This window comes from Micrasema longulum, unplaced genomic scaffold (genome assembly GCF_059751315.1).
Source record: "Micrasema longulum isolate JH-2025_06_02 unplaced genomic scaffold, ASM5975131v1 h1tg000171l, whole genome shotgun sequence".
NCBI lineage: Eukaryota > Metazoa > Arthropoda > Insecta > Trichoptera > Brachycentridae > Micrasema > Micrasema longulum.
The window spans coordinates 80636-107381 of NW_028277376.1; the positions used below are offsets into that span (position 1 = coordinate 80636).

Consider the following 26746-nt stretch of genomic DNA (forward strand, 5'->3'; position numbering starts at 1 on the left):
GAAATAAAAATATATTATTTAGGATTGCCATGTTCAAGTAGAATTGCCATAGATATTTATTTGTTTCAGTTTAACTATGGTTTTACTTTTTTAAAAAACGTCGGAATTGGCGCGAACGTTGACGCAGTTGACATATGCGACTGAATTGAGTATTGAACGTTCTTGCCGGCATTGTTGAATCTTGCTATTGTTTACATCGTGTTTTATTCTTGTTATAAATTTAAATTAAGACATCTTAAAAACAGAAACGTACTTTTGTTGATTTCAAAAATGTCAATCAAACTAACTGAAGGAGCTTTGGAGGTTCGATATTACGTGCTATTTTCACGTTTTCGACATTTTTTCAACAGTTCAGTCACAATAAAAATGATATTTTTTTTTTTGCAGACAATTATGACGGGTGGCGATATTGAAGGTCCGGTCATGCAAATTTTAAGCAGCAAAAAGATCCAGGGAAACAGCGGGGCCAATGAAAGATTTCGACTCCTAGTTTCTGACGGGAGACACACGCACAGTTTTGCAATGCTGGCCACTCAGCTCAATCAGAAGCTTTATGATGGGGAACTGAGTGACTTCACCGTTGTTAAGATAGACCGACACATTACATCAGTACTAAACAACACGGGAGGTGGAGAAAAGTTAGTAGAAATGTTTTATATATTATATTATCTTTTATACACAAAACTATACATTTTTGCATAGTTGCTTTGACTATCTAACTAAGGTTATTTACCCCGTTCAAAGCCAGTCAAAAGTCGCGTTTGCCTACCATGCAGGAGGTCTCGGGTTCAATTCCCGTCATAGTTGATATAAAATATTTATTTATAAAGGTGTTTTTACACTAGTATTTTTCATAGTCCCTGGACTGGTACCTTAAGCGTATGACTGATCATCTTACCTTCATGTAACAAAAATGATGAAGATACGCTGCGATTGGTGTATCAATACAGTGCCCTATGCACCATTAGGTGTGGAAAGGGAATGACGATGATGTCAAAAAACAGTAAAAATCATATTTAAAAACCCAGTAAAATAGGTAGTAAAAACAAAATACATAGTAAAAGACAGTAAAAATCTAATTTCAAAAACCACTAAAATACGTATTAAGAAATAGTTGAAAAATATGTATAACAAAAAACATTGACTGACTTGGGAGGATGCACAGGAGCTGGCAGCCAACGAAGATGCTTGGAGGATCTTCGTGGACACCATATGCACCAACTAGGGAGTGGACATAGAATGATAATGATGACATAGTAAAATGAAAAAAACACAGTAAAAGATGTAAAAAAAAAAAAGTAAATATAAATGTGTATATTTATTCATCATCATCCCCTTTCCGCACCTAATGGTGCATAGGGCACTGTATTGGTACATCAATCGCAGTGTAGCTTGATGTTTGTTTTTTTCATGAAGGTAAGATGGTAAGTCTTACGCTTCAGGTTCCAGTCCAGGGACTATGAAATATTCTAGTGTAAAAACACATTTTTTAAATCAACATTTCAAATTTCCGCCGGCAACATAATAAAAAAATATGTTTGTATATAATTTTGTTTTTAATTTGTATTTGAAATGTTACAGACGAGTGATGATAATACTAGGCGTGACTGTGATAGCTCCCGGTGACAGCCTCGGGATGAAGATCGGCAACCCGGTGACCTGGCAGGAGGGGGGAGGGCGCGCCCCCGCTTGCGGCGCCGCTCCCGCAGCCCCCGCCCCTGTGCAGCCCCGCCCCGCCCAGCCCGCACCAACTGCCAACGGTTCGGGTGGCCAATTGTCTTCCCACACCGTACATTCTATCAATACTCTGAGCCCTTATCAGAATAAGTAAGTGGTGTTAAAAAGATATTTAATCCAAGATGAGGAAGCTATTTAAGACCATGTTGTTTGATTACAAGTAGAGTATCGTTTGCATGTACAATACAGTAGATAGGACAATTTCGTCTTGTCCCAGCTCCGTGAACAGCTTCGACTGCGTAGGACAGAGTGATTCGGCCGCAGTTACCATTGATTACCCTAATATTATTCATTCAATCGGCGTTCACTTCGTACTACTTAATGAAATATTATAAAAACTTGGAAAAGCGGATTATATTTACAGAGTTTAGTTCTTTAAATCTAAAAAATAAGTAAATACGACAGTAATAATGCAGATAATGTTTTTCTGTTGACATTTTTTGGTAGAACTGCATTTTGATTATAGTAATCAAAATACGCGTACAGTTTCATTCCACTTTTATTTATAATTTTTACCAGTGACCGGGTTTCATCGTGACCGACATCGTCAGATATTAAATAAGTCAATCAGATATCCAAGGACATTGAAACATTGCAGTGTAAAGCCATCTTATAAACAAATAAGCGCCGTTCCGCAGGGATCCATACTTGGTCCGGTTCTCTTCATACTCTATATTATAGATTTACCAGCAATCATACAATCAAAGTCCAAAATTTTTGCAGATGATACAAAGCTGTATGCAAACCCTCTCACTCACTCAACTCAACTACAGCAAGACCTGGACAGTATTCATGAATAGACCAAGAAATGGCTTCCAACACTCAATGTTAATAAATCTACAGTTCTTCACATCGGCTCGAAAGACCCCAAGTTCAAATATAGTCTAAATGGTGTAGATTTGAAAACTGAAACAACAAAAAGACCTTGGAATAACTATAACAGATGATTTAAAATGGGAATGTCACATATTAAACATAACAAAAAAATCCAATTCAACTATCCACTTGATAAAAAAAAGCCTTCTCATATATAACACCGAATATGCTACTAAAAATATACAAAACATATATCAGACCTATTCTCGAATACGGGTTTCAGATATGGAATCCTTATTTTGTTAAGGAAATCAACTTGTTGGAAAGAGTCGAAAGACGAGCTACAAAGTTGTCGCCGACCCTAAAACGGCTTCCATATATGGAGAGACTGGAATCTCTCGGTCTCACAACGCTGCAGGAACGGAGAGAAAGGGGTGACCCGATAGAGACATACAAGATACTCAACAGTCTCTATAGCTGCCCAAATTTGGATCCCATGTTCAAGATGCTCGTCTTTGAGGCCGCAGTCTCAGGCTGGAGAAAACGAGATTCAATCTAAATCCACGGAAGCATTTCCTGAACAATAGGGTTGTTTATGGTTGGAATAAGCTGCCACAAGAGCTGATCTCAATGGGTTCAAAAATGGACTAAATTTGTTTTCGGAAAAGTTTAAGTGCGCCAACAACTAACTTTCGTTTAAATAGATTTAAGCATTTCAGCTTTAAGCTGCTAGCTTAAAATTAATAATAATAAAATATTTCATGTTGACCCTCCTAAGAATCAAATTCTGGACCTCAAGCTTGGTATCCACTTCACCAGGGTTTCGTTTCGCAAAATACCACCGAGTCCACGGAGTTTGAATATGTGTTCCGCGAAATTTGGAGTAAGTATATACGAAAACAACTTTTTGCAATATTTTCCCAAAACCAGTAAGGTCGATTCCTGGATTCAGAATCCATTTTCCGTGACAGATAAAGTAAGCTTAAGCGCAAGTGAGTATGAGAATCCAAAGATTAAATGATATCTAGACAAGTTTGTTAGAAGAGTACAGCAATTTGTCGAAACAAGCTTTCGTTGTTTTACTTCCGTTTTCTGTAACTTATTTATGCAAAGTGGGATCTCTAATTACGCTGCAACAAAGTCAAAGTGCAGAAACGGGCTCGATGCCATAAGAGATATAATATGTAAGAATTCTACTCACCAGGTGCTCATGTTTTTATGTGAATTGTTATGTATTTCCCAAGCTAAAAATAAGCTAAGTGTTCCGTTAAAATGTTCGGATTTGCGAAGTGTTCCGTTGCTGAAAAACTTTCTAAAACCCTTAACTACTAGATTATGAGGCGGTCTTGTTTACACTCAATTTCCCTTTCAGGATTTTTATCTGAGAATAGCCATAGAGTGAATAATACTCCTTCAGGATTTTGCTTATATTACACTCACATAACTGTATTCTAAATCTGCCTGGACGCAGACAAAAAAAAGCAGTAATAAATAATAATAGTAAAAAAAAAAACACTAAATGTCTTCATTTTAGATTAAAAATAATATGCTTTGATTGCAGATGGGTGATTAAGGCTCGCGTTATGAACAAGAGCAGTATCCGCACTTGGAGTAACTCGCGCGGTGAAGGGAAACTATTCAGTATGGATCTATGTGATGAGAGTGGGGAAATCAGAGCCACGGCCTTCAAGGACCAGTGTGACAAATACTATGATATGGTTGAGGTAATTCGGTTTCCTTAGCTCTCAAACTCCCTACAAACAAGCGTTTTTTTTTCTGGTTTTGTGAAAGCATTTTGGCATGTCAATTTTGAGATATAATGAGCTTTACTCAAACAGTCTGAAGCGTAAGACTGATCATCTCACCTTAACTTATTTTCATTGCAATTATAAAGATCTTCTTACAGAATTATAATAATGTACCTAACGTACACAGAATGACTCAGTGAAAACCGGCTTGAATAGTACAGATTTGATCTGAACAACCTGAGTTTAGTTTAGACTTTTTGTTTTCTCTCAGCATTTAAAATCTTTTAGTTTAATATAAGACCACTACAATAATTTGAAATCAATCATAACTCAAATCGACAGTAACCCTTTTCACTGATAATATGCTAATAATATTCTACATACAGATGTATATTTATTATAGGTGGACAAGGTGTACTATATAAGTAGGTGCACTTTGAAGACGGCCAACAAGCAGTACACCTCATTGAAGAACGAGTATGAGATGACTTTCAATAATGACACAGTAATGGAGGAGTGTATGGACAACAATACCTCAGTACCTGGAGTCATGTACAACTTCATATCTGTTAGTGATTTAGCCACTAAAGAACCAGACAGCTGTATTGGTAAAGATATTTTTGATACATTATCATCTATGCCACAACCCATTATCCGGGAAACTTTTCCACTTGTCCCATCTGTCTTCCGCTGTTCTCCAGAAACTAATGTGTAAAATGCGGTGTTCTTTTCCACTCAATCCAACCATCTCTATATAACTTTGATAAGTAAGAGCCCGTTAAGTGATAGATTGTCCTCCATATTTGAGACATGACCTACTCCGCAGATAATAATTTTGAATAAATTTTAATGTTTGCTAACCAAACCCTTTAATATATCACTGTCTTGTGCAAATTCTATGCAACACAGCTTGGGTATACATAAACACAAAATGATCACATTGAGATTAGTCGTTGATATAAGTGCATTTTATATAGATATGTATCGATAAAATAAAAAGTCAAAACAGTTTGATTTTTTAAGTGTATTCCTTGTTAATTGAGAGGAAGAAGTGTTCTTTTGTAAAATATTGTTTTGGTCGGTTACAATGTTTTGGTGATCATGGCTCGATATACTGTTCTTCAAATAATACAATATTTTCTGTGATAGCAGTTCAGTTCTCAGTTAAATTTTCTATGAAATAAAACATGTTGTGAACAAATTTACATAAATGTTAAAAGTTTGTTTGCTGATTGTAGACTGACAATAAGTAGACTTTTATATATTTATATACAATTTTCAGTTGCCTTCAATATGCGTACTGGTAAAACTCTAACAGTCTCATTGTAATTTTAGTCCAGGTTATGACCGTGCTTATGTTTCAGTGATCCCTAAATTATTCAAATTGTGATAAATAACGATAGACAAATAATCTGTGCAATTTTTTCGCAGATGTGATTGGTGTCTGCAAGGACGCTTCAGACATTATGGAGCTGGTGGCCCGAGCTTCTGGAAAACAACTCAAGAAACGAGATGTTAACCTCGTTGACCAGTCAGGCAGTGCTGTAAGATAATTTAAGTTTTACTGTATAAGTTCAACATCCTATTAACTTTTCGAAGATATAAATTTACTGCCACCTAGTATTGATACTGCATACCACATTTTAAGTACACTTAAAATTGAAATAGGTTAATTAAAACTTGTTAAAAAACTTAGCTGATATTTGTTTCTAAATATAATGTGAAACTTTGTTGGTTCATTAATTATTGTTAAATTGTAGGTGACACTGAAATTATTATGGGTTCATTATTTATTGTTCAATAGTGACACTAACTTTATGGGTTCATTTAATGTTAAATTGTAACACTAAAATTATTGTTTTATTTTATATAGGGTACCTATTTATAGAAGTCATCATCCTGTATATTTCATGTACCCCTTTCTACTAAGAACTACCTACATAAAAAATAGTGTTCTTAGAAGAATTCCGAGGTTTTGGTGACGTTGATATATTTTGTTGTAGTTATGGCCACTTTATTAAATTCATCAATGTTTTGTGGAATTTGGGGATAGCTGGTTAATCTGAATAAAAAATCCCACCTTATATTCTGGAATATGGGATAGAAAGCGGTTAGGAGTCTATACATTATATTGCTGTTTGATAGTTCCGTGAAGTATGAGTGGATGGTTTGGTTATTGTAATAGGGTCAAAGTCACTATGGTAATTGCATCCATATTTTGTTCATGTGACGTCAGATAATTTTTCCACAAAGGTTTAAAATGTGCATATTTTGAATTACCCGAAAACAAGACATTACGCGCCCTGTGGGACAAACGGTACTTATGACGTTTTGGCACCAAATTTGCACGCAATGTTTATTAGCACAGTGGCGGTCATAACACGTGATGTCAAAATGACGTGATGCCAACTGCGAGCCGTTTTGTATGTGCTCATTTTTAAACCTGAAAATTATAAATGAAAACTTTTTTGAATACATCGATTGTGATATCATTAAAATTGTAAAAATCCACTTCAAATACATGTATTGACGCTGGAAAGGAAAATTTTACCAATCAGCACGTAGCAATTTTATAGAAGAGCCAATCAAAACTTTTTTTTGTAATCAATAAATTATATTTAAAACTTTTATTTAGAGTATGTTGGAACTATGCCAAAATGTATGTACGAGATTTTTTTATTTATTAAAACAAGAAACTTTAATTGACTCTGCTGTAAAGTTGCTACATGTCGCTTGTTAACTTTTTTTCTTTCCAGCGTCGATATTATATTTTTAACGTTTTTCCTGACTTGTGAAATACCCTATTGCAACAGAATATGTCAGCGATGCTAAAGACGACTGAAAGTACGGACTTTTTGTGTTGTTATTGCTTTTATTTTACGTTTTTCGTGCCATCAAATTTAACACTCGTCCAGGAGATTCTGGTTCTATTTCACTAAACGGTATTCTTCATCTACCCGGACATAGACAAAAATAAATATATTGTTTAAATGTAGGTGACACTGACACTGTGGGGTGGTGATGCGGAGAGCTTTGACGGCTCCCAACGCCCTGTGGTGGCCGTGAAAGGGGCCTTTGTGTCGGAGTTCGGAGGTGGTAAGACCATCGCCATGAGATCAGGAACCATCCTGAGGATTAATCCCGACCTACCGGAAGCACACCGTTTGAGAGGCTGGTTTGACAATGGTGGCGCTACACAAGAAGTCACCAATATGTCGGCAAGGTAAGCTTTCTATCTTTTACAAATGATTGTAGACTATGTGTATGTACTGTCTTTTTTTATCAATCAATTTGATAGTTTAAAATCAGTTGTAACTGTTACAATTATTAATGGTTTGTTTGTTTGGGAGCGAATTCATGTCGTCCTTCTAAATTGTATTCAAGATATATTCCACTAAAATTAAACTTGACTATTTATTAACATGGAAGATCTTCAAATGAAACAAAAAGAACTGAAAAAATACTTCTTTAATACTTTAAAAGTAAATGTCAATAAGTCTTACAGACCAATCAGTCTCACGTCTTTCCTTCTTAAAACAATGGAGAAAGTGATTTATATTTACTTGACAGAGACCACTCTAAAAGTGGCACCTCTTCATGTTAATCAACATGTCTATTAAGTCCACGAAGACTGCACTACTTGCATCAACTGAGTAGAGAAGGCACTTGATGACAAAGAAATTGCCCTTTGTGTCTTTCTGGACATTGAGGGACATTTTGATAACACCTCAACTGAAGTCATTACTAATGGAATCACAGAACGTGGTGTTGATTCGACCACTGTAAAATGGATCGAGTCAATGCTATCCAACAGAACAGTCAGGATGACACTTCTGACAAATGCCAGAGTACTATATCGATTTTCTTGCAGATGCCCTTGAAAAAGATTGAGAACTGTTGTAAGAAGACAAAACTTTCTGTCAGTGCCAGCAAAACAATGACATATTATAGTCCCTTTCACCAAGAGGAGGAAGTTACCTGCTCTTAAGCCTCCTACTCTCTTTGATAAGACTATAAACTTTTTCAAGGATGTCAAATATCTGGGAATAATCTTGAAGCAAAGACTAACTTGGAATTTACACATACAGCATGTGATCCGAAAGGCCAAAATCATACTGGGCACTGGCTGCCGCATGGTCGGCAAAAAATGGGGCCTAAAACTAAAGGCTGCACTTTGGATATATACAGCCATAGTAAGACCTAAGACCTGTGGTCACCTATGGATGTACAGCTTGACACAAAAAAAAAAACAACAAAAAGGTATGCAGCGGTGCATTATCCAGTCTATTAAAAATGGCCTGTAGCATTGCCACTGGAGCAACGTGCTCTACTCCAACTAAAGCGATAGAAGGGATGTTATGCCTTAATCCTCTACACATTCATGAGCAGATGGAGGCGGACATGACGACCATGCTACGTGCGATGGAGTCAGGCAATGCCAACTGTAAATCTAGAACTATGAGGAATTCGCAGCAATACATTATCGATAATCCGATGTTACCTATGCCATCAGATGTAATGACTATGGAATTCAACTTCCAAAAGCATTTTATATTGCTTATACCTGATAGGGAACAAGGGCTGCATTCTTCTTTCTTCTTATTCTTAGTGGTGGGGGTCAGTGGTATACAAGCTCCTGACCTCACTGCGACCAGTGAAAATCTATTCTGACGGGTCTCTGTGAATAGTTCTCGCCTTCTAAGCCTAGGTCTTTAAAGAGCTTGGCTATTGTGTGGAAGGCGAGAGTTCTCATTTTGCTAAATCTCCCTTTCCAAGCCCTGATCCGTAAAACGTATTGAAGATACAAAAAAAATATATGTATCAAATGATTCCTCAAGTGCGTAAAAAATACAAATAATTTTTTATGTTTACAGGAATTGGTCTGAAAGGATTTAAAATGCAATGAACTTTGCACCATTAGGTGCGGATTGTGAATTGAAAATATTTTTTTATTTTACTAATGATGTGACTTTAACAACTAGATATAGTTAACAATTATCCCATACATATCTTTAATTTTCTCTCCCAGAACTGGTGGGATGGGCGGCGGTGGCTCCGGAGAGTGGATCACCTTTTCAGAGGTGGAGGAAAAGCAGCTGGGAGGGGGGGAGAAGGGAGACTACTTTAGCCTGCTGGGTGTACTGAGTTACGTGAACTGCGAGAATGCGCTGTACAAGGCGTGCCCACAGGAACAGTGCAACAAGAAGCTAGTCGACCAAGACAACGGACTATACCAGTGCGAGAAGTGCAACCGGGAATATCCCAACTACAAATATCGCATCATCATGTCCGTAAGTAATTAAATATAAACACATTTGAACGTCTAAATTTATCGCAACAGAGAGGGAAAACATTTTTGAGAAAGAAATATGGAGGTCCATGCATTTACAGGGCTTATGATCTTGGCTGGTTTAAGTGACCACTTTACGCACTGTAACATTCACCATTCTGCCTATGTTTAAATATTCACATTTCCTCAACTCTTCTATCTGTTGACTTTTGTAAAGTAAAAGAGCTGAAACATTATTGATGTGGGAGAGGTCTTAATGAAGAAGTTCAATGGTTTTTTTTTATTCAAAAATATTTATATGTATCATATTATTAGCCCTGTTTTGTAATTTTGAAATTACTCCGCGTGTGACGTCGCAAGCTCTCTTCGGTGAGTTCTGCTGATTGAAGAATTGGCTTCCCGTAAACCGGAAATCTATCACAAAACTCTATCATTAGTTGATTCAAATGAACTTGTAATGTCGTTCAAAGTAGTTCATTTTTATTAAAATCTTTTTTTTTCATACATTTTCAAGGAACTTCGAAGTTTAATACTCTAATTTTTACCGCGCATAAAAAAAATAATTACATACAATTTCAAATAGCACTGAACTTCCTCATTATTTCAACTAGTAGGCAAAACCAGTTAGTTGTGACCGACCAAAACAAGATTTTCATCCAAAACTGAATTTTGGTTTTTGCTCTAGTTTTGGCCGAAACCGAAACTTATTCAAATACATAGGTAAAAGTCACTTAAAAACGCCCAATATTAGACGTTTTTATTGTTAAACCTTATGAGTTCATAAAAATAAGGTTTAAATAAAATACACTATTAAATGCATGAATTTAATGAGTAATTTGTTTTCTTTTTGCGCTTTTTGGTTCGTTGTTATGTTAAGATGTATACATCTAACTTATATGTAAGGGTTCTTCAATGTACGCTATAGAAACTTCTTAGAAGCCGAAATAAACTAAAGGTTACAGGTCACGCAGCTTAGATACAAGCCAAACGATGCACCGGAGTACAGCCGAACATAATCCGACACATCCCGACCGCAGGTTTTGGCTGAGCCCAAGTGTCGACCAATTTTTGACCGAAACTGCCACCGAAACTCGCTTTATCGACTGAAACTGAAACATCGGTTGGTCACTACCAGCTAGTTTAATCAACAATGTTTTGAGTATGTCCAAATGGTCAAAATATTCATATTTAAACTAAGCAGAAGATAAAAATTATCAAATTTAGGTGTTGCATAGAAGGTACAAGTCCACACACCTGAAAACTGTTTTAAAGACCTATTTATTTATTTATTTATTTACTTAAGTTAGTTAATATTACATTGTATATTAACTAATATATTTACAATTATAACAAATACTTATTAAATATTTCTTACATAACTACATTATTACAATAAACATAACATTTTTTTTTTAAATCCGTAAGTTTTCTTTCATTCTTCATACTTTCAGGCATCTCATCATACAGTTTTAACCCTTTATACATTAAGCTATTTTGTGATTTTGTTTTTTTCTTAAGTGGTAGTCTTATCCTATTTCTATTTCTTGTCCTATATTTATGTACATTTCTATTTAATATAATTTCACTTATAAAATACTTATGGTCTTCCTATCGGTTTTGCTCATACCAAAAAACATTTTTAGTCAATAAACGAGTTACTTTTTAAAATGTCAATTTTATTAACCGCGACTTTAATTCAATTTATACTGCTTTCATTGTCCCTTTCACAGCCATCCAGGCTTATGTTGGATATTGTCATTCTTCCTCCAGACCATATTGCAATTACACCAATGGTATTAAATTCAATTATTAAAATCAATTTCGTTATGGTATTTGATATAAATTGAATAACATTATCATTTATAAAAATTACTTAACTCCGACGCCCTTTATGCATGTCAACAGATGGAAGAATTGGAGAAATATCATGTCCAACATAGGCCGAATGTTTAATATTATCAATTAAATCATTCAATGACAAGCTATAAGCCCCGTAAACGTGTAGACTTTTGCATTCCATTCGAAAATGTATATCAACATAAATTATATTTGTGTTTTTTACAGGCTTGCGTAAATGATCACACAGGTGATCAATGGGTGACTGTGTTCAATGAAACAGCCGAAATTATGATGGGAAGGAAGGTGGAAGAGATTGGACAAGCACTGGAGACAGATAAGAAAGCGTATAACAACATGTTCCAAGATTTGACCTTCAAAACATTTGTCTTCAGAATACGTACAAAAATTGAAAATTACAGCGTAAGTAATTTGGTCATCTAAATAAACTAGTATTGTTTTCCCGTTGCCCGAGCAAGAATACATCCTTTTGTGAAATAAAACCGAACCCCGGATGAATGTTTTCAACTCAATGGCTGAAAAGGAAATTTAGCAAAAATTGATCAGCCTTATAGTGTACTTGTTAGTGCGTTTGCCTAAAACTTTGTATTTTATATACCACTTTATAATATTTAACACTTTTAATGAACTGTATATTTATTTATTTTATAATTGCATTACCTTTTACACATTGTCATCCACTTTATACACAAAACACTGCATTGGTAAACCAAATGCAGCTTAGTTCAATAATCTGTTATGTGAAGGTAAGGTGATTAGCCTTACGCTTCAGGTGCCAGTCCAGAAACAATCAAATATTACAACTCAAAAAACCTTTGAAATCAATATTTCGTGTCCACCCTGCCAGAAATGGATTCGGAATGGAGTTGGAACTTAGGATCTCAAGAATTGTAAGCAAATACACCACCACTACACAAGGCGGACTTACCTCCAGTCGATTTCCTTCTTCAGGACTTATACCTGAAGCAGCAATTGAGTCTAAAACACTCGTCCAGGGTTCTGGCTCTATTTCACACACAACTGTATTTTCATCCACCTGCACAGAGTTTTACACTTACTGCATGTATTTAATTATCATGTCTATCGAGTATCAGTATATACTCGTAATAACTGCTAGAAAATGGAAATGACGTTACCACCGAGCAGGAAGGGAACCTCTAACCTCTGATTCAAGTCTGAACTCAAAAGTCTAGATGACTATTATTTTGATTGCGTTGAATTTAGTTGTAAGACATATGGAAAGCATAAGTTCCTTTAGATACTCAAGAGCAGCGCTGTGCAATGACTTATACATAAGTCAATATATTTATATTCCACCCTCTGTGGAAATCGTAGCTGCCAAAGTAGTCGGGTTAGAATTCTAAAAATAAATCTTACTGCATTGTTTATTACAATTTATAGGTGAACCCTTTTCTATCGGTAAACTTGCATAGATACCATTACAATAATCAACTCTTAACAAAACAAAAGTTTTTATCACTAGACAGGCAGCATCGGCTGAAAAATTTAGCATATGCATTTAACTGTCAAAGCCGGTAGATTTGTCAACTTATGGTCTTACAATAATTTAAACATGGAAAGGTCATAATTTAGAAAGGTTTTCAGTAGTTTGGTGGTTAGTAAAGCAGTACTCTTATATTGGGTAGTGCAGTACCCTGAATCAAATTCTGTCGTTTGACTGAAGTAATTCATGTTTGTTCTGTACTTGTAAAATAATGAGTTTTTTTACAGGATGAATCCAGATTGAAATCCACGGTAATGACAGCAGTTCCCGTCGATTATAAGGATGCCAATTCTAGGCTCATCAAATCCATCAAAGCTGCCACAGGAATTGAATTGCACTAGATTACCATTATAACTACCGTAATATTTAATCCTATTTTTATAACATTTTTCTGCCATGTGATTTTCTGTACTCTTATAATTTATACATGTCTTTTTGTTTGTAATTGCTGTAAAATTTGATTTCTTTAACTACCTAAGTGCACAATAAAAATATGCATACATATAAAAATGAAGCTATAGAATGAAGACGCATCAAACAATTAGCCATTTTCATTAAGAGTATTTTTTTTGTGCATTTATTGTCGGCCACAAACTAATACCCCTTATATGAAAACTCAGGTAACACTTTAGTAATCCAGGTTCCAACAGTGGTAGTTTTGAAAATAAACACTACAGGATGTTAAAAATGTTGAGGAACACTTACTTGATACACACTTCTGTTGTTGACAATTTTATTTTATTTTTTCATGTGCTTTTATATAATTGCATTGCAGGGGTTACATCACGTAAAGATTAGTTTGGGATAATAATCTAAATTTTACTGATTGAACTCATTCCCTAAATTAGGACAGTGGTGACTTTTAAAAAAACCAATCGACGAATTTATGTTTTTTGTTCTACTTCCGCTAACTTTAAAAGTACTAAACCGTTTTTGGTGTTATTTTCATCGTTAACTAGTTATTTTTTAATCTTAAATTCTGCGCAAAAATCATAAGCATCGGTAAAGTAGAAATGGAGATACAATTTTAAAAAATTCTATTTCTTGTTAAAAATCCAGTATCTTCTGAAGAGGATATTTTAAAATGGACGAGTTATACGGGTTTGTCGTAATAGTATATATTTGTTCACTTGAAAACCGCTATTCAACGATGTATGACTCATCTTGATTGGATATGGGTACCAAAACGCCCACCATCCTTTCATTTTCTTATCATCTACTGGAAGAAAAAACTTCAATAATGTTTCTTTGAAATGGCAAACATTCACAGGTTATGTAATCGGTTCTTAAAAATATGCATGTCCTGACGTCTCAATAAAATGAGAAAACAGTGTAAAAAGGGGAAAGGATAATAAGAAAAAATTCCCATCAATAAGAAAATTTTACCTTTTTCAATTTAGAGATGATGTTTGCGCAGCAAGGAAAGGCAAATAAACTAAAACCACATATGTAATAAGCGCATATGATAAGTACTCGAGCATTCTTTGTTTCACTGTTCATAAATCAGAACATTTTCCTTACGAAACTCTAAATCTCATCATAAGATTGTGGCGTAATTTATTTTTTGGCATTTAAAAAGCGAAGAAACTGGAAGAAAAGTTTCGAAAATTGCATTTCGGTTTTGTTTATACATATGTATATGAAAATTATTTATTTTAAACACAGGTATGTTTGTGATTCTCAATAGAATATGTTTATTTCAAAATATTTGGAATGCGTATAAATATTAAAATAACGTCAATTTCTGTATTAAGAATATTCAAATCTTATTGTGCACTTATCTAGACAGATCTTGATTTTTTCATCAAAATTCCTAATCAGTGATATAATATTTAAGATGTAGTTTGTAGATTCTAAAGTTAAATTTAAGTTTGATACTAATTTGCTTTTAATTTTCACATGAATAAAATTATTTTCTAAAGAAACTATTTTTTTTTATACATATTATTACACATCCGATAAAATAGTCACAACTCAAAAAATCTGAATTTTAGTTCCTTCATAGGCTTACATGAATTGGACATAATTCTAGCTTTACTTTACCCGCTTGATGATAACACATTTTGATTTTAAGATAACGTGTTTATTTAGTTTTCACACTCGCCTAGGAATTCTGTTTTTTTTAGTTATGACTATATTTTATTGGGTATGCTCAAATATGTTTTACATAGTATGCATGTAAGTTTTGTGATTAAACAGTATTTTTTAAAGTTATCAACAAAATGCAAGAGCAGCAAAATATGTGTAATTAATCTTGTATTATTAACAAAATATGTAATAATTATGCATTTTTATATCTGGTATTACAGGAATAATTACAATACATATACTGTTGGATTTAAACTAACAATAATTCTGAAAATTAATTGATTACAAAGTGATCTATTCACACATTTTATTTATCAAATGGCGGCCCTCAAGCTGTAATTGCCAAGCCACCAGTAGTTCTCACATGCTTATATGATTTCCGCACATCTTCAATATTTTACTGAATAAATAAAACATGTTTTAATACGAAGTCTATTTAATTATTTTCTAGGAACATTAATCAGCAATTCAAAATTATTGATTTATTCTAAATTATCTAACTCTCACTATCATGTTTAGGCTCGATAATCGGGGACCTAAGATAATAAATAATGCACCCAGTGGGTACTCTTCAAAAAGGTTTATAAATAACAATACTTTGATAAAATAGGCAATAATGTAAAGAATTATCACAGAGATGATTAGTTTTTATGACAAATCAATATGGACAAATGCTTGGGCTATCACAGCCGAGGGAAGTACGCCGACACAGGGTAGGCTCCATCTTTATCTTCTTTCTTCTTCTCCATACCTTTTCCAGGCTGGTAATTACTCTTACTATTTCTACTGACTGGTCTACTTGTATTTCTGTTCTCTTTATTACCATATGTTTTGGTTTCTATATTTTTTGACAATCCTGATTTCATAGAATCTGAAACAGAATGAAGCCAATTATTAATCTTAAAATATATCTTTAAAAAAAAAGTGTTATCTTCATCACCTAATTACATGTGTATATTACATTATAATATACGGTGTAATTATTAGGTTTAGAGCCTTAATAAGGTGATAAGGTAAGATAAAATTATAAATAAAATTATCAATAAAACTTCTTGGTTTAGTTTCACTTTTATTTCATTTTGACCAACGAGCGCTTACGCCTGAGGAGGCATCTTCAGAACTGGTAAATTGTTAACAACATTTATAATATTTGTTACAAGGTTTGGGGTATAAGATCACAAAAGTATTTTATTAAGGGACAGATATTACAACTGGTTTGCAACAACTGTTTATTTTTTGGAAAATTTTATATCGAAACTGGGAGATGCCTTTGGTGAAAGCGCGTCAAACTGAGACAAATGTTGTGAGTTGCTACTAGATACGCTAGATTTTTTTATGATCATTTGTCGCCGATTGACAGGCGCCGTAGCGCAGTTGGTTAGACGACCAACTGTGAAACTAGTGTTGCGGGTTCGATTCCCGCCAGTTGCAAGAAAAAAATTTCAAGAAATATTTTTTTTGTCAATTGGTCACGGGTGTTGTGGTGAATTTTCATAATTTCTTCCCACCAGCTAAAATACCTTTAAAATTGAGGCTTAGCGGGTTATTACTTAAAGGTGGGTACTGACCGGCGCTAAGCAACGTAGTGTAACGTTTGCAGCGATCATGTATGTAACACCGTTAGATTCGTTGCCACTCGCAGTCAAGACCCGTGAAAACTCGCCGCGGCATACTGACTGAATCGCGTAACACTCAAAAGATTTGCCAAAAAACCGACAGCCGGGTGGAGCACTGGAGCGAGCAACAAGCGGCTCACTGCTCGCTAGTTTCCCAGTACTGACTGCACAAATGCTCGCTTTGTAACATGTTACATTACGCCCTGTAACGCCAGTTGTACCCACCTTAAAAAAAAATGTCAGGACAACTCACCGATGACAAATATTGACATTGCGGGCGGAGTAATTTTAAAATTGCAAAACTTCATAGCAATGATAATACCACACATAATAATTTTTTTGGCTTAATTTGTTAGTCTAATAAACAAATGAAAATATTTTTTAAAAAACCATTGAACTTCCGCATTGGAAGCGAAATATTAACATGTGTCCATATGAGTGGATCCTATGAGAAAAAGTATCGAACATGTGAATATTCAAGATTGCACGCAATACCGACCTTGTGATTTACTTCGTGAACTTGCCGAGTAATTATTTGGTCGCAAATAAATCGGATCTATGCTGTACTGTTGAGCTCTGACTGGATAATTTCCATCAGACATATTGCCATTATCCGAGGGAGAATACTTGTCAGAATTAGTGTGGTTAGGAACGCCTCTTGGGTTTAGTCCGGCCGTGTATGCGTTCATTATTTCATTGTTGTTTTCAGATACACGTTTCTCATTGGTTTGAGAAGATAGGTAGGGAGTGGAGCTGTGAGTTTGGATTCTTCCATCCGGTATGCCTGTCATGTCATTGGATTGAGCGTCTATTTTTTTATGGAGCCATTGTATTACTAGAAGATAAACGCATATGTAATTAATTACACGCTCAGTAAATTATTCATAAAACATAGGAAGGTACATAAAACTATCCAAAGGTGAATTTAACACTTTCTCTCCTATATTATAATTTTACGAGGTTTTAACTGTCAATTTATAAATAAAACAGGTATACCTCATGTTCAAATATGACTCGGAATTTGTAGAAAACCAATTTTAGCTCAAAGTAATCGCCATTAGAGGCAATACACATGATGATGAACTAGCTGACAGGCGTATTACGCTTAGATCAGCTACGTGCACGGCGAGAGAAAAGGTTATTATACCCACTATACAAACAGCGCACTAAGTTCGGTGAATGCGCATTTGCGGTCGCAGGCCCTATGGCATGGAATGCTCTCCCAGCAAAGATGCGAGGCTGTGAGAGTGAAGTGATGTTTCGGAAGAAACTTAAAACCCACTTGTTCTCTAAATCATTTGAATAAATCCATAGCATGTAATAACAAAATAAATTGCAAATTTAAAAGCTAAAATTCAATTTATTTATCTATAGAATCACTTTGTAAGGCGCCCTTGAGGTACTATATTACAAAAATGGCACTATATAAGTTATCCATAATAATAACAATATGCCACGTTTTTTTAGAATCTTCATAACACTGCTCATAGGCCGATTTCGGAATGGTTTTCAGGTCCTTCTGCAAAAATTATGACGGTCATTACAGGCATAGCTGCGAACAAGTTAATTTTTTTTATTACACTTACCTGAATGATTATTTTTTATGATATCGTCCTTTTCTGTAACAATTCGTTTTTGTGTCTCTACATCACATTTGAGTTTATCAATGTCATATTTTAATTTTTCTAGTTCTTCTATTAAATCTCTTTCCTTCCTTTGAATGAGAGCGATTTCATCAGAATTGCTATTAATCACCTTTTCTTGTTCTAGTGCAATGGCAGTCCGACACACGAGCTTTAAATAGTAACAAAAACATTTTAATTTAATTATAGGCAACCAGCCATTGCTGGTATGATCTTTTATCTAGTTCTAGAATATATTATTGACTTCATTATACTTTCTTTAAGAAATCCTTACTGGTTGACCTTATAGGAATGAACAACCATGTTTAGCAAGTTATTCCAGTCTAAAACTACTTTTCCGAATGGGTGTTTGGATTAACACTTGCAGAGGGCAATCGTAGCGACCATTCAAGATCTTGTATGTCTCGAAGGCTCCTCTCTATTTTGAAAAAAAAAGTGCATATACTTTTTAACTAAACTGCAAAACAGCAGATATGTGGCATACGAGTCACAGAAAAAAGAAATTTGTGCATTTAAAAATTCAAAATACATACTTCCAATAAGAAAGTTGATATTGGATATAAAAAATGTTTTCTTACACGCGGTAAAAAGTAGAGCATTTAATTGTACAGCAAAGTTTCTGGAAAATGTATGATAAAAATGAACTACGTCACAAGTTCTTGTAAATCAACCAATCAATTACAGCGTTGTTATGTGTTGTGATAGATTTCCGGTTTCCAGGTAGCCAATTTTTTCAATGTTTAGTATATTTTGATTCTACAGGGCCCTACTTATAAATGTCAGCACAACTCGCAGACGACAATGAAAAACGGAGTAATTTCAAAATTATATAACTTTGAAAAATCATAGCGATAATATGATACATAAAAAAATATTTTTTTAAAACCACTGAACTCTCTTTATGGGAGGTGCTCTACAGTAAAAGATTTGAGTAAAATGTTGGGAAAGTCTGATGACTCATACAGCTTGTGTTGAAACTGTACGATTCAGTATACTATACCCTGTCTGCAGTCTCCATGATGTTTAAGTGTGAAAGCATTGTAATTGATAATATAATGTATATTTACAAGATAGTTTTGCTTTATGTACCTTTTCTCTGATTTCCAGTACATCAGAATTCTGTTTGGCAATAATTTGATTTGCTTTTAACAGCTGTTGTCCCGCAGTTTTTGCTTCTGTTTCATATTTAGCTGCTAAAGCTTCGCAGTATGCAAGTTTGTCTTCTAAGGAACCCTGTGGAATATAATAAGTACAAAGCCCGATAAGAATATTTCTTCGAGGACAAGATAATAAAAAAAATATGTATCATGGACACTGTTTTTCATAGTTTCAATAATTTTTTAATAACACATTATAATATTGCATATTTTTCCGACTGGTAGTATTTTTGTAACTAAAAAAATCATTAAAAAAGTAGGCATCCTAACAGTGAACTCATCTATGTGTATTTATAAAACTATTGTAAACTAATATTCTTAAATATTTTTTTTTATATTGTATGTATTTTAAACAGAAACAAGAAAAATAACTTAATATTTTAACTGCGACTGAAGTAAAGAAACACTTTTTTTTTAAATAGCCAATGAGTATTGAAATTTAAATATAAATAAGGAAAGAGTAAGTCCAGAATTTCAAAGCTATTATTACTTTTTATGTAGAAAATCAATGACTACTGCACTAAGAACTTTTTGAATGGGTTCTCCCTTAATCAAAAAGTCATATGGGTATGTGTAATTGATAAAGGCAAAATAATATAAAAATAATGTTACCTTTTCCCTTTTAATAGACTGCATAGAATCTAAAGCGTCCCTGAGCATGTCCGATTTCTCTTTGAAAGTCTGAAAGTATGTAACATTATATTATTTCAAATAGTTTATTTTTCTTAGACATAAAGTTTAGAACACTTATTCTTTATATTTTTTTAGCATCATTATGATGTGTTCTTCCCATTTTTTTTTCTTAGCATCATCTAAAAATGCTATTGTATTGTTGATATGAAGGAAGACAATAAACCATCCTGTAAAAAGTCCCTAAATGCTACAATTTAATTTACACTTTTTTTCTATTATTTTGCACGACAATGGGCTAGGTGGCTCAATTACAGTACAGAACATCTGGAATTGAGAAAAATCAAATTTAAAATTTAGTGTTCTCACTTAGAATCGACTGGAAAGGAACTGTCCGTGAGTGAGTCGATCACACCACAGAGGCCGCTACACTTGTAGGAATATATCACAGGGAACAAGTTATGAGTATTGAATGGCATTTTTTACTGCAAAAAGAGAATAATCTCTAGATAATTCTCGAATAATAATAACTATGTGTAATACGTTTTGAAAATGATAATTTTCCATCATGAAATGTCATATTTCAGTACAATGAATTTATTCCACTGATAATTAGAAAATAATACATCTATGTATTGTATATTGCTCTCAATATTAACTGGTTATATTGATAATTAATAATATTGATGTTTTTTGTTGATATTTCTTGATAAAACTCCAAAGTTATAATTATGATAAAATTATAAATAAACTTATCAATGAAACTTCTTGGTTTAGTTTTACTTTTTATTATTTTTATTAAGACCAGTCTTGAAGATGCCTACTTAGGAGAAAGCGATCGTTGGTCAAAATACTAAAAAAGCAAAACTAAACCAAGAAGTTTCATTGATAAGTTTATTTATAATTTTATCATAATCATTCATATTGACAATTATTTCCATAACAGACAGCCAATTATATTACCAGCTAGCTAGCGCTAATGATTATTACTTTCATTAGCATAACTAATTATGCATGTGAAAAGTCTGCATTATGTTTATAAATAAATAACAATAACCACCTTTTCCATTTCCATAAGCCTTGATCTAGTTTGTTGAAGAGTCAACTCCTTGTCATGATATTCTCTATCTAGGGCTCCATTTTGATTCCTCCATGTGTCTGCATCAGTACGCACGGAGTGAAGTTGCTTTTCTAGTGAAAGTATCCTCTGCCCTTTATCTCTAAAAAATCAAAACAAAATAAATAAAGAAACTATAAATGATAAAATAAGTTTAAGTTTATAAAATATGTTCCAAAATTCAAACAATATTTGAATTTTGTGCCATTTTTGAAGTAAAAATGTTCTCAATGAAAAAAAAAGACGTGATAACTGACAGTTCAGGGTTATTTAAAGTGAGTACTAAACAAAAGAAGAATTCGTTTTCGCTATTGAGCAATATTTTTTAAATAAAGAAAGGTTCGGCAGCAACAGTACACAATTACATGAGGTTCATTTTCAGCTTCAAAGCTTCGTTAATCATCAAAATTGTCACATTTGTGGTTCAGAAAATCCATGAGTGATTGTTGAGAAACAAATACTTCTATAAAGTGTCACTGTTAGGTGCAGATTTTGGGCCCAGAGGCATCATTAGGCCATTCTTATGTGAAAATATGGCTGATCAGGCAATATCTATTAATGGTGCTTGCTATTGCAACATGATAATCCAGTTATTTGTGCCTTAATTGCAAGATATGGATGTGGAAGACATGTGGTTTCAACAAAAGGGTGCCACATGCCATACAGACGGAGAAACAATTCAATTACTGCACGATTTATTTCCTGGTTGTGTAATTTTCAATTTTGGTTAGTAAAATTGGCCGCCCAGATCTTGTGATTTAACACCGCTGGACATTTTTCCTTGGGGTTTTTTGAAGTCCCATCAACAAATCCATGACCGCACACGACCACCCACGCCTTAAAGGCAGAAATTGAGTGATGCATCTAAGAAATTAAGCCACATTTATGAAAAACGGTCATAGTAAACTTTTAAAAAAGAGTGGGTATGTGCCAGCAAAGCCGTGGAGGCCGTTTATCCAATATTTTAAAATTGTAAAATGTCTTCCACGGCACGGGTTTTTCCAGTGTTTTTACATTGTTAATATAATGTATTCATGTGAAGTATTAAATAATAAAAATAAAATACATAATCTCATACCGAATGCTTTATGAATCAATAAAAAATTACAGTTTTTTATTAAAAATCTGTGTTTTCTATCGAAATTACTTCTTGTGTGAATTTTGGGACATCTTTATAAGATGTAAAATATTGCCGTAAAATTAATAAGAGCATATTTTTTTCAGAATACTGACATCAAAATACTTGTGAATGTGGGATCCAAATTGCTTTCGAGAAAAACTAAGACCATTATTTACAAAACTCTCCTCAGACCGGTCATTACATATGGTGCCGAATGCTGGGTTATGACTAAAAGAGATGAAAATATGGTATTAGAATTCGAAAGAAAAATACTTAGGAAGATATTTGGTGCTGTCAACCAAAACGAAGTGTGGAGGAGACGGTTTAATCATGAATTCGAGGCACTGTATGGCGAACCCAACATTGCACAATTCATCAAAATAAGAAGATTACAATGGTTAGGCCATGTGCACAGAATGAATGATAACCGCACCCCAAAAAAGATTATTTATACCACTCCGGAAGGCAGACGAAGCAGAGGCAGACCAAAATTAAGATGGCTGGATAATGTGGAAAGTGACATAAGAGCGATTGGCCTGATGAACTGGAGAAGAGCCGCGGGGTGCAGGGACGAATGGAGACAAATTCTGGAGGAAGCCAGGGCCCACAACGGGATGTAGCGCCACTGATGACGACATCAAAATATTGTTCTTCTATTTGATGTGAAACAAATTTTATTTACCTTTTCCAAAAATTTCATGATATACCTAAGCAATATTTGTGAATGGTGTTTGTTACCTTTTTAAAACATTGTTATTAAAACAGAGATAGATAGAAGCTATATTTGATAATACAATGTAAATAATACATATTGCTAATTTGAAATAATAATATTCTTACGTGATTTGTGATTCAAATGATTTGAGGGTTTCTTGTAACTGCCGACAGCGTGCTGTGCTTTCATCAAGTTGTTTGTCCTTACGAGAGAGTGATTCTTGTAGGGAAATTGCTTGAGTCTGAGCACATAAATCAGCACACCTTTTCCATTCTTTGCGCTCCTAATAATCATATCAAAATAAGAGATATTTATTTAAAATTACATGTGCTGATATTTTTTTTTTTTATTGCAAAGAATATTGAATAAAAATTATTTTAATCACAGACCTCACTTAGTGGATCTAATAAGTCAAATCTTTGGGTATTAATGTCTCTAGTGAAACCAAAGGACCGGGTTGTGTAGTGTCGCGGATTCAAGGATCAGAGATCCAAATTTCAAACCCCGCTTTAACACAATTTCTCATTTACTAACAGGTATTTCTGATGATGTTGAAAATGGCCCCAAAATTGAAATATTCAGGTAAATTATAAGAACGCAAATACTTTTAAAAAAACACATCATTGTTAAATTTTAACTTGATACATGAGACATAAAATTTTAGGATCAAGCTTTTTTAGTAATTGCAGACGTCAAGTCTTACAAAAACATTTTAGTTTTTTTTTATAGCTTTTTCAGAACCTTTATCAAATTATTGGCATTACAAACCAAAACATTAAAAAAAAAAAAAGAGATATAAACAGATCTAAGTTCAGTGATTGTCTAGAAATTTTGAACATTCTGTTGAAAACTGAAAATTAAATAATAAAAGTAAAATTAATGAAACCATGTGATTTATTTATTTTCAAACATAATTTTAAAAAATTTAAAAAATTCCATTTCCAGCGAGTACAAACCTCGCTTCATCAATTCAACTTCTTATGCACGCATGCTGATTATATTGACTTACTTTTATATTTGATCTTGAAAAGATTATTCCAGATTTGAAAAAATCAAATATACATAATAAACCCAAATATCAAATGACATACTTTTGTACACGAGTTGCAAAAATAATTTTAAAAGACCCTCATGTAAAGTTAAAGAAAATCACATGCATTATTGTTCTACGATCATTATAATATATTTGTTGGATTTCAAACTCAAATTTAAGTTTAATGAAAGAAGTGCACAGAGAAAAAATATTATATATTTATATTTGCAAATTGTTTATAACCTCTGTATATGTAAAAGGCTTTTGGGCGTTAATAAATAAACAAATATCTGAATAAAATGAGGTATATACTTTTTTATAGAAATTAATTAATGTGTCCTAATTTTTCAACTATGTGCCAATATAAATACATATAGATATGTAGATAAATAAATTAGCCATGTTTTATTTTTATTACCCACATTGGCATTAGTTGGATACGCAGTTATAACAACTGTAAAGTGAGGCTCCTAGAATGGGCATTCATTTGTCTATTTGGAACCCTGCTGTTATCCCAATGCACAAACCAATTTGCACAAAAAAATTAAAACAATAATAATTTAAATAAATATCAAGCTACCTGTTCCAATTTGTCTCGCTCCTTGTTTATTATCAATTGATGTTCATCCTCTCTCTGAAGTCTTTCTTCTTTATCTTTCCGTAACGCTAAACTCAAATCTTTTAAATTTTCCTGCAATATGTGCTCCTTTTCTTGAAAAATTGTTTCCTTATTTTGCAACTGTGTTGTCAGATCTGAGACCTTTTTCTAAAAAAAAGTTTTTCAACAGTGTTTTATAATAATTATCAATATTAGACTGAGTACTAGGATATTTTTGTAACAACCACTGATTGGACCTTTAAACCACGAATTATATAAGAACTAACTATCGCTTCCAGGCATCCATACTAACAATACTATTTTCGATAGTTGGCAACCCTACTTAGTAAATCAATAGAGAATAAAGTTGGTTTTCATACAGCCATTTTTTGTGAAAATCACCTCAAGGGCGCTGTAATATTTTTTATGTATACCTTCAGACTGATGATATTTTCAGCCATATTTCTTTTTATATCTCCATCTGACGCAGGCCCGGTCTTGAGAGACAAGTGAACAAGGCGTTTAAACTCATTGTGTTCTATTATTTCCAGAAATATGTTCATTCCATTCTGTTGCTGAAGCAAAATAAACCTGTAAATAAAGTTATTCACTGTTAATTTTATTTTATTATCTAATAGAAAAGAAAACATTATTTTACGCCATATTTGTTGTCATCAGTAATTGATAATTTAATTTCTTACATATTTCCTGCCACTGATTGTTGAAGTAGACGGACAAGCTGTGCTGGGAAACTATCGAAATCAATCAGAAGACCTTGTTGTTTCTTCAGCTCATCATAGTCATTTCGTGTCACTACCAAGACACATAAAAAGCAAGGATCCTTATCATCCGATATAATCACTTTCTGAAATTAATATTTATTATTATTATTGGTTTCTGTAATATTTTTTTTTTTAATAACTAAAAACAGACCGATAGCAGACCGATAATTTTAAATTAATTAGCCTTACCAGGTTGCTCGATTCAGAGTATTTCTCTATAAGAAAAGTTAATTCCTTTTTCATCTCTTCCAGAGATGTTTTACACAAAACTTTATATGTTCCTCGGTGGTACACATTGTGTAAACTGGAAGAACAATCGATGAAATTCATATTTATTATACGATAAATATCACCTCATGACACAAACACTAAATTTTGGGCGCACTTCTAATAACTTTTCAAAGACTACGAGGCCAGACGATAAAATTTGACAGAAACTTCATAATTTGTAATGTTTTCTTGTTTCTTGTTCTTGTTGACAATATGACAATTGTTTCCATGTTTCCAAAGATTCGTTGTTACTACAACAATCGAATCACCATAGACAATTAATTGTAAAACCAAGTATTAGAAAATAAATTCAATTTGTAGAAGGAATTTGTAGCTTACGGATTATATTTGGAGAAAACAAATATTTAAATAACTGATTTCAAGAAAATCACAGCCATTACGACAAAAATACAACGCGTTGGATTTCTGGCACAGTCAGTAACCACGGTTTACTAGTTGTAAGATATTCATCATCATTATTCTCTTTCCATACCTAATGGTGCATAGAGCACTGCATTGGTAAACCAATCGCAGCGTATCTTGGTCATTTTTTTTGTTACGTCAAGGTAAGATGATTAGTCTTACGCTTCAAGTACCAGTCTAGGGATTATAAAATATTCTAGTGCGAAAACACCATTTTAAATTAATATTTCATATCAATCATGTCGGGAATCAAATCCGAAAACTCTTGAATGGTAGGCAAACGCTCTGACTATTAAACCACGAGGCCGACATTAATTAAAAACTCACCCCAAATCACCAATTCCATTCAAACTGCAATTCGAGCATTATAAATTATTATTTTTGTAATTATAAGATACGGAATATTTTCATTTTCATTTTAAAGAAATATTATTTTATGTCACTTATGAAGACATTTCATTTTTTAAGAATTCATAATTTATTACCAATTTGTGCCAGAAACTAAACAAAAGTTTACAAACAAATCAAAATTATTGGCCAATATTATAGTTTTCTGTTTATTATATAAATAAATACAAATGACAAAAAACCTCTTTGTGAAT

General features: G+C 33.5%; 2 protein-coding genes across 2 annotated transcripts; one reads left to right on the plus strand and one right to left on the minus strand.

Moving 5' to 3' along the window:
• Window positions 1-67: 67 nt before the first annotated feature.
• Window positions 68-14877, plus strand: RPA1 (replication protein A 70). The gene is made up of 10 exons (XM_088242847.1): window positions 68-303; window positions 388-638; window positions 1582-1827; window positions 4115-4277; window positions 4705-4909; window positions 5733-5845; window positions 7298-7524; window positions 9331-9592; window positions 11656-11850; window positions 13180-14877. The coding sequence occupies exons 1-10, from the start codon at window positions 271-273 to the stop codon at window positions 13291-13293; spliced, it is 1809 nt and encodes a 602-aa protein (XP_088098973.1). The 5' UTR covers window positions 68-270; the 3' UTR covers window positions 13294-14877.
• On the minus strand, window positions 14621-25979 carry LOC148283999 (uncharacterized). The gene is made up of 11 exons (XM_088242846.1): window positions 25641-25979; window positions 25371-25534; window positions 25104-25260; window positions 24652-24837; window positions 23164-23321; window positions 21147-21306; window positions 20069-20137; window positions 19389-19532; window positions 18243-18450; window positions 17156-17491; window positions 14621-15911 (listed from the first exon to the last, which is right to left on the minus strand). Exons 1-11 carry the CDS (start codon window positions 25779-25781, stop codon window positions 15724-15726), a joined length of 1911 nt encoding a protein of 636 aa, XP_088098972.1. The 5' UTR covers window positions 25782-25979; the 3' UTR covers window positions 14621-15723.
• Window positions 25980-26746: the final 767 nt, after the last annotated feature.